General features: G+C 34.8%; 1 protein-coding gene across 4 annotated transcripts in view; it reads left to right on the top strand.

Moving 5' to 3' along the window:
* Positions 1-16506, top strand: part of RTN4 (reticulon 4) — a 66788-nt gene that overhangs the window by 4436 nt on the left and 45846 nt on the right. The window contains exons 2-3 of one of the 4 annotated variants that reach the window (XM_024118545.3): positions 12091-12147; positions 12835-15231. The exons of 1 other annotated variant lie outside the window; for it this stretch is intronic. In XM_024118545.3, coding sequence (XP_023974313.1) covers positions 12091-12147; positions 12835-15231 — 2454 coding nt within the window. The remainder of the gene's footprint in view (positions 1-12090; positions 12148-12834; positions 15232-16506) is intronic. 2 more of the 4 variants (XM_028497179.2, XM_024118543.3) reach the window with 2 other exon arrangements.

Here is a 16506-nt window from a genome sequence, read left to right as displayed (position 1 = left end):
TATGATTATTTATATCAGCGTAGGAGCACATATTAGAAATGTTAAAAGATTTTGAATGATACATAGTTTAAATCTTAAGTGTCAGTCCTAACATAAAGTTCAAGTAAACAGTGATGTGACACTCCCAGGAAGTAGTTGTTGCTAAAGAAAGGGATGTCATGCCATAATCCAGTCCCCATCCTCTCTCCTATTATTATCTAGAAAATGATAACAAGGAATGGAACTGATAAATTTAGAGATTCTGAATAATTCTCTTGTTAACCATTTCTAATTTTCTGACTAGGAATAACAGTTGGGAACAAGTGGTGTGCTCCTTAAGGATAAAGTGAATTACATTTCACATTGGTTCCTAGGAAGCTCAGTGTCAAATTTATAGTTCTTTTTATTAACTCATGAGCTTCCTCAAATCCTTTTTAAAATGAAGTGATGAATATATATTGAACCTTTGATACATGTCTAATTATGTGGAATAGTATTTAGAAAACATGCTATTTGAGCACTGTATTTCTGTAAACTTGGAAGATTTGCTATGTTATATGAAACATTTACAAAAAGGAACATATTTTCTATTGTTCAGTAATTGACTCTGTTTTATGTGTAGTTATTTCATAATATACCTAAAAGCAGTTTATTTGAACCACTGCTGTTGCAAGGCCCCAATTTAAATGACACATTTTAAAGGTACTTTGCTAGCCCAGGGTAAAAGTACCAACCAAATGGATAATAGTTCTTGATTTTTCCCTGGGACCTCTAAGTAGAAGTAAATGTTGGCAGATAAACTATTCTTACAGTACATTCTTTGAGACTTTTTGTTCCTGTTTCTAAATATAGACCCTAGAAGGTCCCTCTGGGGGTGGTAGTGCCAGGGATGGGAACTGTAAAGGCAGAACCATAATTCATCAGCAGTGTTTAAATGGGTGAGTGTGACCTTTGTGGCTAGCTAATGTAGGACATAGGCGTGCATTTTAATGGTAGGACCCAGCTCTGCTTATGCTAAGGTGTTCTCAGACCAATGGCCTCATCATTCTTTTCAACTCTAAAGGGGAATTGATAATTTCACATCTAAATTGATGGTTTTTTGTTTCTTGGAATGGTGATTCTTAATTTTTAAGTTGCTTTACTCATGTGTTCCCATAACATTCTATTCTTACCTCATCATATGTATCATACTGTATATATGGGAATGGTATGTTTACTCATTTCTGTTCACCAGACTATATGCTCCTTGAGGAAAGGGGCTGTATTACCTTTTTTCTTTGAGGAAAAGGACTGTATGACATTATATTTGCATTGCTGAGCACAGTGCCTTAGATGTGGCATAGGCACTCAGATATTTGTTGAATGAATATAATATTATAGATGAATCCTGATCTATATTCTGTATCTTTCTAGAATTACTGCAATATTTTCTCTCAAATAAAAATCCCAAGTCTTGGGACTTCCCTGGCAGTCCGGTGGTTAAGACCCTATGCTTCCACTGCAGGGGGCATGGGTTCCATTCCGTGGTCAGGGAAGTTCTGCATCGTGGTGTGGCCAAAAAGAAAAAAGAAAAAACAAATCCCAACTCTTTTGAATTAAAACATTAATTTATTTACATATACAAGGTATATAGATGTACCCTATTTTAATCAGTCTCTTATTGATGGTTAATTAGGTTGTCTTTCAGCTTTTTCTGTTGTAAATAACATTGCTGTGAACACCTTTATATATACCTCTTTGCAAATACATGCATAGAAGTATACATATGTGTTGTAGGATGTATGCATTGTAGGATAAACTCACGTAAGTGGAATTATTGATCCAAAGGGTATATGCATTGAAAATGTTGATAGATAATGCCAAACAATAGGTACTACTCCTGCTCTTATAGTAGGAACTGTAAGCTGCTAAATATTGGATTATCTTTTTAGCAGTCCCTGAGTCCTTTGCTTAGGTGGCCCTCTAATTTAAAAAAAAACATTATTTCTTTAATGACTTGTTCTTATTACCATAGATGAAGAAGGCTTATAAAGTTTTGTTGTTCAAACAGATTTGGCAATAGTCTGGTTAAATTGGTGGTCCTTTGGAAGTTCAATATTAAGAAAAAATTAGCGCACTTTTTTTTTTTTTAACTAGGTTTAGGGCGGAGTACAGAGACAAAAAGATGAGTAGAGATTGTAGTTATGAGAGGTACATGTAGGAGATTAGGAAAGAATACAAGCCCCCACCCGTAAAGTATTTTCTGCTGTCTTAAAACCAGAGGACTCTTGTGGTTGTACTGTAGGGGCAATTATATATTTATGTTCCGTCAGTTGCCTTTGTGAAAAGAGAAAAAAAAAATCGCTTGTTTTTTTTCTCCCCAACTTTATAGACTGACTTGTAAATTTGACTAATTGGAAGGTGCCATTGTTAAATTTATTTATCTCGGTGTTCTGACAGCCCTAGGTGAAGCTGACCTAAAGCATTAAAAAAATTTTTTTAATCTACTGGAGTCTTTGGTCTCAGAAAAGAAGGGAATTTACTTGTTTAAAATTCTGTTCATCTTTGTTCTAAGGGGGTTTAAACCTATCATATAAATCTCTTTCACAAATAGCCTTTATAACTTTTCAGTCTCAACTAGTCACCATCATTATTAAATTATTGAGAGCTTTATTATTTTACCAAGTTCTGGATTCAGTTTGCTAATATTTTCTTAAAGAATTTTGCATGCCTGTGTAAGGAATATTTTTCTGTATTTTTATTTTCTTGTAATAGCCTTGTCTGGTTTTGGTATTAGTGCATAAGTCTGTGAAACATTTTGAGAAGTGCTTGCTCTTCCTTAATTTGCTGAAAGAGTTTCATAAGCATCCTTCGATGTTTATAGAATTCACTAATGAAACCATCTGGGCTTGGAGTTCTCTTTGTGGAGATGGTTTTAAATTATGGGTATACTTTTTTTTAAGTGATATAAAGCTATTCAGATTTTCTGTTCCTGCTTGTGTCAGTTTTGGAAATGTATGCCTTTCAAGGAACTTGACTATTTCATCTTGATGAGTGGACATCAAGGAATTTGTCCACTCATCTAAGTGTCTAATTTATTGGCATAAACTTGTTCATAATATTCTCTTATTTTTTAGGATTTATAGTGATAGTCCCTCTTTTATTTCCAATACTTATTTTTCTCTTTTTCTTGATCATTTTAGGGATTATCAATTCTATTGATCTTTTCAAGGAAACAACTTTTGGTTTCATTGATTTTTCTCTGTAGTTTGCATGTTTCCTATATCATTGATTTCTGCTGTTATTTATTTTCTGTTACTTATTTGGGTTTAACTTGCTCTTTTTCTGGTTTCCTTAGGTGGAAACTTTAGACTTTGAATTTAACCCTTTTTTCTAAAAGCATTTAGAGCTATAAATTTTCTCTAAGCATTGCTTTAGCTGTATCCTGCAGATTTCCATTATCATTTGATTTAAATTATTCTTTAATTTTTCTTGTGATATATTCTTTGATCCATGAGTTATTTAGAATTGTGTGTTTAATTTCCAAACATTTGGGCATTTTCCAGAATTCTTCTGTTTTATTGATTTCAATTTAATTCATGTGGTCAAAGAACATATGCTGCATGATTTTAGTCCTTTTAAATTTATTGAGATTTGCTTTATAGACCAGGAAATGGTTTATCTTGGTGTATGTTCCATGTGTACTTGAGAAGAAAGTATATTTTGTTGTTGGTTGTAGTGCTGTATAAAAGTCAGTTCATTGGAGTGTTGTCTAAATCATCTATATCCTTGTTTATTGAGTGTGTGTGTATGTGCATGTGTGTCCAGTCTATCAATTAACTGAGAGTTGAGTGTTAAAATTTTTAAATAATATTTGTAGATTTCTCCTTGTCTCTCTAGTTTTTGCTTCATGTACTTCCATTACACCTTTCCCATATACCTTTAGTGTTGTTATATCTATTTAGTGTTATGTCTGATTACTCCTTTTTCATTATCAAATGCCCCTCTTTACCTCTGGTAATCTCAAGATACTACTCCTTGTGTTTGAATCTACTTTGCTCGACATTAGTATAGCCATTCCAGATTTTGTCGGATAAGTGCTTGGATCATATATCCTTTTACATTCTTTTACTTTTAACCTACCTGTGTTTTTATGTTTAAAGTGTGTGTCCTGTTAAGTGGCACATAGTAGGGTTTTTATCTAGCCTGTAAACCTCTGCCTTTTAACTGGGGCCGTTCACTACATTCAGTGTAATTATTAATATGATTCACTTAAGTCTGTTTATTTATTTATTGGCTGCTTCGGGTCTCAGTTGTGGCATGTGGGATCCTCCATTGCGGTGCGTGGGCTTCTCTCTAGTTGTGGCGCGTGGGTTTAGTTGCCCCACAGCATGTGGGATCTTAGTTCCCCCACCAGGGATTGAACCAGCGTCCCCTGCATTGTAAGATGGATTCTTAACCACTGGACCACCAGGGAAGTCCCCATTTAAATCTCTTTTCTCTTTGTCCCATCTGCTTCTGTTCATTTTGTACTTCTACATATTCCTTCCATCCTTAGTGCTTTTATTGTCATACATTTTACTTCTACATATATTATTATATATTGTAATTATTTAAGCTTCAAAAGTCAGTTTTTTTGTTTTTTTTTATTCCTACGTATTTTATTCTTTTTGTTGCAATGGTAAATGGGAGTGCTTCCTTAATTTCTCTTTCCAGTAGTTTTCTGTTGGCATCTTTAGGATTCTCTGTGTATAGTATGTCATCTGCAAACAGTGACAGTTTTACTTCTTTTCAAATTTGTATTCCTTCAAAAGTCAATTATTCTTGAAGGAAATTAAGGTATGAGAATACTTTATATCTACTCATATATTTACCATTTCTTTAAAGAACTTAGGGAATGAGAATATTTTGTATCTACACATACATTTACCATTTCTGCCCTTCTTCCTTCCTTCATGAAGATTTGGGTTTCTATCTGGCATCTTTTTTCTTCATTGTGAAGAACTTCATTTAACATTTCTTATTGTGCAGGTCCCTTGGTGATGATTTCTTTCAGCTTTTGTTTTCATCTTTTGTTTGTCTGTTAATATCTTAATTCAGCTTTACTTTTGAAGGATTTTTTGATGAATACAGTCAGTTTTGTTATTTGTGGTGGTTATGGTCTATAAAGTCACAGAAAATACTGAATTAGCAGGTACTGAATCATTGTCCCTAGGGGAAATACAGGGTTAAGTTCCTGTGAACCTTTAGTCATAGCATTTTTGTTACTTGTCAGTATATAACTTTGTTTTAGGTGTGTTTCTATTTAAAGAAACACATTATTTGATATATATTGTAGACTCATTAACATTGAACTCATGGCTAACAGCACTATAACTCATGTCTGAATGAACCATCTAACATACGTGTTTCCTCAGTAAGGTACATCATAGCCTTCTTGCTGTTAAGAACACTAGACAGCACTTCAGCATTGTGCTTAGGGGTCATATCAGAATACCAACAGAAAGCACAGAAATGCAAACAGTAGGGCACTAAATAGACTGCTAAAAGAATACTTGTTTACTGTATGTGAGCTGAAGCAAGAAGGCATAGGGTTGCCTGTTTGACCTCACCTGGCAACATATGTTGGGGGACTGGAATGTATGGCTATTCTGCATGTGCCTGCTGCTGTAAGTACTGATTTTGGGTTTATCAATTTAGTGAGTAGGCCAGTTGGCAAATTAAGGAATCAGATTATGAGGGTTGACTGCATGCAATTCTAGGTTTGCAGTTTTTTTAATCATTTTAAAGAATGTTTTATTATCTTTTGGATTGTGTTGTTTCCAGTGGGAGGTCAGGTCATTCTTATTGTTTACCTGCCTTTTCCCTCTGTTTTTAAGATTTTTCTGTCTTTGGTTTTCAGCAGTTTGGCCTCTACAGTGTAGTTCTTTGTGGTTTTGTGTTTATCCTGCTTGTGGTTCATTGAGCTTCTTGGATCTGTGGGCTGGTATTTTCTATCACTATTATCAAATTTTAGGCCGTTATATCTCAAAACTTTTTTTTCCTGTTTCAGTCATTATTGTCTTTGGGGGGACTCCAGTTATGTATGCTTTAACTGCTTGATTATCTCATAGGTCATTGAGACTGTCCATTTTTTCCCCCCCAGCTTTTTGTTCTTCATGCTGTGCTTCAGTTTGGATATTTTCTTTCTGTTGCTCTTTTAAGTTTATTGATCTTTTCTTCTCCATTGTCCAATCTACTTTTAAGCTCATCTGGTGAAATTTTCTTTAGGTTAATGTAATTTTCAGTTACAGCATTTCCATTTGGTTCTTTTTCTAGTCCATGTTTTGCTACCAAGATTCTCTGCTCACTCATTATGTCTATCTTTTACTGTACATACTTAGGAATTTTTAAAAGCTGTTTAAATTTCCATTTTAATATTCATTAGTCCAACATTTACACTATTTCTTTTTGTTTATATAGGCTGTTTTTTCTTATTTATGCTTAAATTTTCTTCTTTTCATGTCCAGTAATTTTTTATTTTATACTGCTTGTCATGGATGTGGTGATAGTTTTGTTCTAGAAGGCAATTGATTTGCTGGCAAATCACCTTGATCTTTTTAAGTCTTGATTTTAAAGTTAGGGTGGGTCTAGAGCAGTGGCTGGCTGACTTTTTCTTTAAGGGCAAAGTAGTAAATATTTTAGGCTTGTGGGTCATACAGGTTCTTTCTAACTACTCATCTTTGCCATTATAATGCAGAAGTAGCCATAGACAATACATCACATGAATGGACATGACTTTCTCCCAGTACAACTTTGGCCCATGAGCCACGTTTTGCTGACTCTTGGTCTAGAGTATCCCTTACTTTGGGTTATAGTAGTCCCACTCTTAAGGTGTACCTTTTCTGGAATCTCACTTTTATGCTTGGGGTGTTTATGAGATCTCTCCACTCTGACTGGCCAGAACTTTAGGTCAGGACTTCCAGAACAGTCTGACCTCCAGAATATCCATTCAGCTCACAACTCTATCATAGATTTGTCTTCTGGGTCTTGGTAAGTCTTGTGATCTATATGTGCAGCATTGTATTCAGCCAGATGTTTAAAGGGAACATCTATCTAGATTTCTGGAGTACCTTTTCTTTGAAGCTTTCCTTTTTACGTCACCCTGCCCCACAAATCCCAGACAACTCAACAGCTTCCTCTGCTCAGCAAGAGCGCAGTATCCTTGGGCTCCTTTGCCATGTGCTGTTGACAGAAAGTGCTTTCAGACAGAAAGCCAGGGCATTCCTCTGGTTTGCTTCCCTCTTCTCAGGAATTACACTTCTGCCTGTGGTCCAGTGTCTCAGGACAGTTGTTTCATATATTTTGCCCAGTTTTATAGTTGTTTATGTTGGAAGGATTAGTGTGATAAAATTACTTTCATGGCTAGAAGCAGAGGTTCTTCTCTATGATTTTAAAGTGCAGTTTATTTTTCTTGTTTTATAACTTAGATATGATTTTACTGACCACTTATACTTTTTTTAAAGTTTATTTTATTTATTTATTTATGTTTGGCTGCATTGGGTCTTTGTTGCTGCGCGTGGGCTTTCTCTAGTTGCGACGAGCGGGTGCTACTTTTCGTTGCGGTGCGCGGGCTTCTCATTGCGGGGGCTTCTCTTGTTGCGGAGCACGGGCTCTAGGCACACGGGCTTCAGTAGTTGTGGCTCGCGGGCTCTAGAGCGCAGGCTCAGTAGTTGTGGCGCACGGGCTTTGTTGCCTCGGGGCATGTCGGATCTTCCCGGACCAGGGCTGGAACCCATGTCCCCTGCATCAGCACCACCAGGGAAGCCCTGACCACTTATAGTTTTGGTTGATAAACAGGTTTTGAAATGAACGTGTCAAGGAAAATGCTCAGTATAAGAGTGTGTGGACATTGGTGAGATTGTGATAGCATATATATATTTTTTAATTGACCAGTAATAAATTCAAAACTGATAATGCCATTTTTACTTTCTTGAAAAGTGATTTACTAAAAAAAAAAAAAAAAATTTCTCCAGTGAACTTTAATTTTGCAACTGATTCTTGTGTGGTGGAAGTAATTAGTGTTCAAAGTTTGTAGCCCTGAGGCAGTTAATTGAAACTTATATTCTAGTTTTAGGCTTAGGTAAGGAAAAGAATCTAGCATTAGGGCCAACATGAGGAATAGATCATTTGGAAATCTTTCATACTGTCATTATAAGAAGTTCAGTGATTCTATTCATTTTACTGAGGGTAAAAAGGAAATAAATATATATATGATTATAGTTTAAATTATTTTCTAGCTTTGTCATTAACTAAGCTATGTGACTTTGAATAAGTTGCTTTATTCTCTGAGCTTAGGTACCTGGAAATGTAGAAGATTAACAAAAATAAGGTAAGAATGAGTATGTTTTACAAAGAGAGTTAGTGAGGCTGAATATGGTGAATTTGAGCATTAGTGGATGTCAACATTCATATGCAGGAGGGGGAAGCATGGGTTTGGTTAGGAAGAAGTTTATTTTGTTAGCATAGATGACATGTAAGGAGATGTTGAGATAAGCTTAGACAGTTAAATTGGGGCCATATAGTGCAGGGCCTTATATATCTGACTAAGAATTTTTGGTGTAATTCAGTATGTAACTGGGAGCTTTTAAATGTTTTTGAGCAAGAAAAATATATAGAATTGTCCTTTTTGATGGCTGTAGAGGAGAGACGTAATAGGAGAGTTCTGGCTTCCCTTTTGCCTATTTAGTGAAAACTTGTGTTTTTTTTTTGTAATATGACATTATGTTTTTACTTAGTGTGGATATATATAATTAAGCCCTTAATATTTATTGTTTCTTCTGGCTGTCTGTTCAAATAGTACAAATGAGATTGTAGTACAGATGAGATTGATGACTAAGGTTTTAATTTCATTCAGTAGTTAGAATTTGGCATTATGAGTAGATCATAGAAAGAAGGCGAGTTGTTTACCTTTTTTGTAAGCCCAGTAATGTAAGTGTATGTGTAACATATCTCAGTAATTCAGAACATTTTATTTTTTACTTAATATAGGATCCCTTATTATAAAATAGTTTATTCACTTGTGAAAGGATCTTTTGCAGAAAAAGGAAGATGAAAATCAGTAATTCTTTTTCAGAACAGGTAATAAATAATTTTTAGGTGTTTTCGCCTTAGAATTTGGTAGCTTTTGTGATATATAAGTATTGTTGATCAAAATTTTCTTTTGATATCGTTAATTTTATTAGTCATTTTCAAATTCTAAATTTATATAGTAAAGTCTAGAAAAGAAGTACTGCAGAGCGGTTAAAGGAAAGAGCATGGACTGGTAAACTATGGATTCAGTCTCAGATCCATCACTTTTTTCAGTTTTGTGACTCTGGGGAAGTTACTTAGCCTTTTTATGCCTCTGTTTCCTCATCTGTGAAATCAAGATAACAGTAGTACCTATTTTACAGGGTGGTTTTGAGTATTAAAAGACCATGTGAGATCAATGTGCCTGGCCATCGTTAACATCTCTATAAATGTTGTTATATGGTGAAGTAAAAGCAAACAGTCAAATATTTTGGATAATTACAGGGTATTTGCTGGGTGACTGTTTATCTTGTTTCAGGAGCTCAAATTTATGGGGCTGATAAAGTAGGAATACGTAATTTATTATTTTTATTAATATTAATATTAATTATATTTATATTTATATAAATTATAAATTATATTTTATATACATATATTATATTATATACATATATTATATATAATTATAAATTATATTTATATATTTATATTAATTATATTATATTAATTATATTAATATTAATATAATTAATATTATTATTATTGCACTTGTGCACAGGATACAGCACATGAACTTGGGAGTTAGACCTATTCAAATCCTGGCTCTCTGGCCTCCTAGCTCTGTGACTTAGGGCAAATTGTTTCTTTTTTCCCCTTCCCTCCCTCACAACATTTTGAGGTAGTTACTCTTATTTTGCAAATGAGGAAATGAAGCACAGCAAGGCTAAGTAATAACTTTCTCAGGGTTACACATTTATATTGTGTAATACGTGATGGATCTGCGGTTTGGACCCAGGCAGTTTGATCCCATGATTCATGATGGGCCTTAGTAGGAGTCCCTGAGCAACTCTCTTCGGCTTGAAGGCAAAATGGTAATGACCTCTTCTGGATTTTTTTCTAAGTGCTTTTAGAAATGGAATACTTGTTTTGTGGCTAATTTTGGATTGAGTCTCATTTTACAAAATGAGGATTTATTTTTTTTTGGAAATTTGTGAATATTTCAACTACCAATTTGTAAACTTTCTCACTTGACCAAGTGCCAGGAATATAGTTTTTACTATAAGAGATATTCTGGTATTAGATAGACATAAGGATATATTTTTTTTAAATACTTTAAAATTTTGGCACAGTTTTAGATATAGTTTGGTTTCCCTCTGATTTTAACATGTTTCTAGTTCACTTTACAAGTAGACTGTCTCTGAATTAGCTGGCTTTTAACTATATTAATAAGACTGATAGGAGGATAATGAAAAAGACAACCATTTTGTTAAGAATTTGCTTCCTTTTATTTAGGTGGAGCAGCTGTGTAATTATTTGGTTCTGCTCTTTGACCCCCAAATCTCAGTTTGTATAACATTATAATGCATTATTTTAGCTGAAAGGAATTTTCAAATTGTCATTTTACAAACGAGAACTGTGTAATTTAACTAAGATTACATAACAAGTCATCTTTTAAAAGTGTGTACACATATGTGTACATTTTATAAAATCTCATAAGGCAGTGTGTCTTATACTGGTTTGGATGAGTGGCCCATTCAACCTGTTGTTCTAGGTTATAGGAGACTCTTTTAAAAGCATGTCATGGATTTCCCCTCTCCACCCCATCTAAGAATCCTTTAGATATGACATCATACCTAGTATGAATTTAAAATTTATGTGACATTATGAATTTAACTCTCCTACTCATCAAAAGGAATACCCTTGGAAGACAAGTTCCATGGTCATGATAGCCACATCTGATTTTTTTTTTTTTATTAATCAGCCTTGTCTAGCTTGTTCTTCCAGATAGAAGTGTCCAAATTTATTAGATCCTCTACACTAAAGGAATACCTCCTGTCATCTCTCAGACTATTTCACATTGTCTTTTGCTAGAGCCCTTTCTCTAGTATAAACCACAGAAAATCTTTAGCTCAAGATCTCCCAACTGCAGGTATAAAATGACATTGTACAAGGTTAATATACCAATATATAGTGTATTAGTTGACTTGGGCTTCTATACCAAAATACCATAGACTAGGTGGCTTAAACAACAGAAATTTATTTCTTACAGTTCTGAAGGCTGGGAAGTCTGAGATCAAAATGTGGGTAAGTTAGGTTTCATTCTGAGGCCTCTTTTCTTGGCTTATAGATTGCTGCCTTCTGTGTGCTCACATGACCTCTTGCTGTGACCATGGTCCCACCCTCATGACCTCATGTATTCCCAATTACTTCCGAAAGGCCCCATCTCCAAACACAACACATTGAACCTTAGGACTTGAACATAATGAATTTTAGGGGAAACACAAACATTCAATTTATAACATACAGCATATATTGGTTAAGTGAGCTCTGGAGTTGAATTGTCTGAGTCTCACTACTTATCTATTGAGTGAGTTACTTGTCTATCACTCTTCTTTTAATCTGTTAAATGAGATATTAACAGCAACACTTATAACAGTAGAGTTGTAAGGAGTAAATGAGTTCTTGCATCATGTAAATCGCTTAGAATAACAAGTAGAGAATATGCATGATTTTCTGAAAGTGTTCTAAATTGAACATATACCAATAAAAAAAGATAAGAAGATTAGTATATTAAAGCCACTTTGGTTCATGAAGTTTCTTTAACATAAACATGTTATTGTCTCTTGAAAAATGATAGGTTCTATAGATATCATTTAATCAATTTTATAATATATATTATAATTTAATCTGGATTAATGGTACTACTAATGGTACTACTTTTTCCTTTCCATCATGGCTTTTTCTCTGTAGATAAAGTTTTGTGTTAACTCATTACAAACTGAACCCCTTGCTTGTTCCTCTTTAGTCTCCTTCCAACTCTGTCTTTATTTCTGCTGAGGTTATATTCTATTTGTTTTTCAGATGAGACACTTTTTGCTCTTCCTGCTGCATCTGAGCCTGTGATACACTCCTCTGCAGGCAAGTTCTTTCTGCTAGCCTTTTATCCTCTGTGTATTCTAACTTTAATTCTTTAGTTATGTTCACTCTATGCTTAGCAGTTTGAATTTACTAAAAATAAACATGGTTCCAAGAATGTTTATCTACTGACCAAGTTGAAATTTGCATTTAATATGCAGTGTCCGAGAGAAATGGGCAGAAACCTGATTAATAATTGGAAATGTTTAAGGAATTCTTGGCCCCTTGATGTATGTTTACATATTGACTAGTCATTTTTTCCAAATACAGTTTATTTGCTTATAGCTGACAGGCTTTCATAGAAAACAGTGTCAGCCTATGACAGTTAATTATCCAGTGCCCTTTCTTTCTTATGCTGTCAGTCAAACTCTTCTCAAATCCTCATTTCTTCCTCTGAGACTAGTTAGAAGTAGCTTTTCTCAGTTAATTGTATGTGAGGTTTTTCTCAAAGACTTGATGTCTTTGCATAGTATATAATAGCCTCTGTAGCTATGCACATGTTTTTTGACAATAGCTTTAATTTTTCAGTTATGATTCAGTCTACTTGATTATTATTTATTAACTAAATGTTATTAGCATTTTAGTTAGCAGTAAGTCTTTACTAACTGTATTTTTGAATCTGTCATAAAACTTGCATTAACTCTGAGAACACTGGCATTCTCTAACTTTCCTTTCTGTCCATGGTCACAGAAAAAATTATGGATTTGAAGGAGCAGCCAGGTAACACTGTTTCTGCTGGTCAAGAGGATTTTCCATCTGTCCTGCTTGAAACTGCTGCTTCTCTTCCTTCTTTAGCTCCTCTCTCAGCTGCTTCTTTTAAAGAACATGAATACCTTGGTAATTTACCAGCAGTACAACCTACAGAAGGAACACTTGGAGAAATTTCAGATGAAGCTTCTAAAGAATTCTCAGAGAAGGCAAAAAAACCATTTGTAGACAGAGATTTACCAGAGTTTTCAGAATTGGAATACTCAGAAATGGGACCATCATTCAGTGGCTTTCCAAGAGCAGAATCTGCCATAACGGTAGCAAATCCTAGGGAAGAAATAATTGTGAAGAATAAAGATGAAGAAGAGGACTTAGTTAGTAATAACATCCTTCGTACTCAGCAGGAGTTACCTATAGTCCTTACCAAATCAGTTAAAGAAGAGGGTAGAGTTATGTCTCCAGAAAAAACAAAAGACAGTTTTAATGAAAAGGGAATTGTAGCAGAAGCTCCTATGAGGGAGGAATATGCAGACTTCAAACCATTTGAGCGAGTATGGGAAGTAAAAGATACTTATAAGCAAGATAGTGATGTTTTGGCCGCTGGAGGTAATATAGAGAGCAAATTGGAAGGTAAAGTGGATAAGAAATGTTTTTCAGATAGCCTTGAACAAACAAATCATGAAAAAGATAGTGAAAGTAGTAATGATGATACTTCATTTCCTAGTACACCAGAAGCTATAAAAGATGGTTCAGGAGCATATATCACATGTGCTCCCTTTAACCCTTCAGCAAACATTTTTCCCTTGTTGGAAGATCATATTTCAGAAAATAAGACAGATGAAAAAAAAATAGAAGAAAAAAAGGCCCAAATTGTAACAGAGAAGAATGCTAGTGCCAAAATATCAAACCCTTTCCTTGTGGCAACACAGGATTCTAAGACAGATTATGACACAACAGATCATTTATCAGAGGTGACTGAGGAAGTAGTGGCAAACATGCCTGAAGGTCTAACCCCAGATTTAGTACAGGAAGCATGTGAAAGTGAATTGAGTGAAGCTACAGGTACAAAAATTGCCTTTGAAACAAAAATGGACTTGGTTCAAACTTCAGAAGCTATGCAGGAGTCACTTTACCCTGTAGCACAGCTTTGCCCATCCTTTGAAGAATCTGAAGCTACTCCTTCACCAGTTTTGCCTGACATTGTCATGGAAGCACCATTAAATTCTATAGTTCCTAGTGCTGGTGCTTCTGTAGTGCAGCTCAGTTCATCACCATTAGAAGCTCCTCCTTCGGTTAATTATGAAAGCATAAAACTTGAGCCTGAAAATCCCCCACCATATGAAGAGGCCATGAATGTATCACTAAAAAAAGTATCAGGAATGAATGAAGAAATTAAAGAGCCTGAAAGTATTAGTGTAGCTGTTCAAGAAACAGAAGCTCCTTATATATCTATTGCATGTGATTTAATTAAAGAAACAAAGCTGTCTACTGAACCAGCTCCAGATTTCTCTAGTTATTCAGAAATAGCAAAAGTTGCACAGCTGGTGCCCACTCATTCTGAGCTAGTTGAAGATTCCTCACCTGATTCTGAACCAGTTGACTTATTTAGTGATGATTCAATTCCTGAAGTTCCACAAAAACAAGATGAAGCTGTGATACTTGTAAAAGAAAATCTCATTGAAACTTCATCTGAATCAATGATAGAACATGAAAATAAGGAAAAACTCAGTGCTTCACCATCACCTGAGGGGGGAAAGCCGTATTTGGAATCTTTTCAGCCCAATTTAGATACCACAAAAGATACCTTATCATCTAATGAAGTTTCAACATTGATCCAAAAGGAGAAAATTCCTTTGCAGATGGAGGAGCTCAATACTGCAGTTTATTCAGATGATGGCTTATTTATTGCTAAGGAAGCAAAAATAAGAGAGAGTGAAACATTTTCAGATTCATCTCCAATTGAGATTATAGATGAGTTCCCTACATTTGTCAGTTCTAAAACAGATTCTTCTCCTACATTAGCCAGGGAATACACTGACCTAGAAATATCCTACAAAAGTGAAGTTGCTAGTGTCCAGGATGGAGCTGGGTCGTTGCCTTGCTCAGAATTACCCCATGACGTTTCTGTCAAGAGTGTACAGCCTAAAGATGAAGAAAAAGTTCATGTCCCAGATGAGTTCTCCAAAGATAGGGCTGATATTTCAGAGGTGCCCTTACTGCCTCCAGATGTTTCTGCTTTGGATGCTCAAACAGGGATAGGCAGTATAGTTAAACCCAAAGTTCTTGTGAAAGAAGCTGAGAAAAAACTTCCTTCTGATACAGAAAAAGAGCACAGACCACCATCTGCTATATTTTCAGCAGAGCTGAGTAAAACTTCAGGTAATCAATCCATACATTATTTTGTGCTTTCTTGCTGCCTTTTGACCTATGGAACATTCTACTACATTTTGTGTGGTATGTTACATTTATAGTGTCTGATATATCACATTGATAAGAATCCTTTTTACTGTCTCAGTTTAAGATTTTAGTGCTTTTTCTAGCCCTCTTGCACTCATCACGCACCCTTGCTCTTAACTTTTCCACACAATTATTTGTTGCTCATTTTTATATTGCACCATGGAACTAGAAAAAACTTTTTTTAAAATTGGCTTCAATGTCTGTTCCCTTCTTTTCTTTTGCTTTAGTGTTTCCTGATAGCATGAAGAGCAAGAGGTATTAAAATATTTTCAGATGTGTTTACTTTTGTTTTCCGAGAAATATCTTCATTTAAAAATTTTGACGAAAGAACATTTCTGTTACCTGTTTCTGATCTTTCAATATAATGCAATAATTTCCAGTAAAAGGTATAAAATTAAGCATATTGGGCATTAGACGTTTTGTTGAAAAGTATAAATTGAAGTATGCTATTTTTAATTCTCCTGAAAAGTACTAATTCTCATTTTTTTCTTTTAACTCTACACTTCCCACATATCTGATCTGTGTAAAGTGATTTGTACATGTGTTTTTTATTTAGCATTCTAATTTAGATTATTACTGTGTATTTACTGAATATACTTATGCCTTGGAGATAGGTAGTATTGGTGTCATAGACCAGTTTAGAGTTGCTGTAATTGAAGAAAGAGGAAATTATGAATGTAAGGCAATGGGATGAGCATGGAGACATAGTACTTAGTGTTTGATTGGAATTGGACATGAAGGTTAAGGGGAGGAGTTAAAGCTTACTCCAGGAAACCTGGGTTTCTTGTATGTGCAAATACATGGCAGTATGAGTAACTGAGTTAGGTAACATGAGAAAATAAAGTGGGAGAAAATAAAAAACTCAGTTTTGAATATGTAATTAAGGTACCTATGAGACATCCAAGAATGATGGGTATTAAACATGAAGCTCTTGAGAGAGACCTTGACCGTATGTGTGTATTTACCATGGGCTCAGAGATTGTAATTAAAACCACAAACATCAACATGGGGGAGCCGAGGGAAGAGGAAGATTTAAAGTTGGAGGAATTGATCAACATTATCAAATAGTAGAGAGCTCAGTTAAGATAAGGATTGAGAATTTGTCAGAGGGAGGAGAGGTGTTATAATGGTAATCCCTTTTCTCAGATGGTTAACGATTTTCTACATCCTTGATTATGATATATTTAGGTGTTCTTA

The sequence above is a fragment of the Physeter macrocephalus genome, chromosome 12 (assembly GCF_002837175.3).
Source record: "Physeter macrocephalus isolate SW-GA chromosome 12, ASM283717v5, whole genome shotgun sequence".
NCBI lineage: Eukaryota > Metazoa > Chordata > Mammalia > Artiodactyla > Physeteridae > Physeter > Physeter macrocephalus.
Note: the sequence above shows the minus strand (reverse complement) of the source record. Positions and strands in the feature narration are given on the sequence as shown.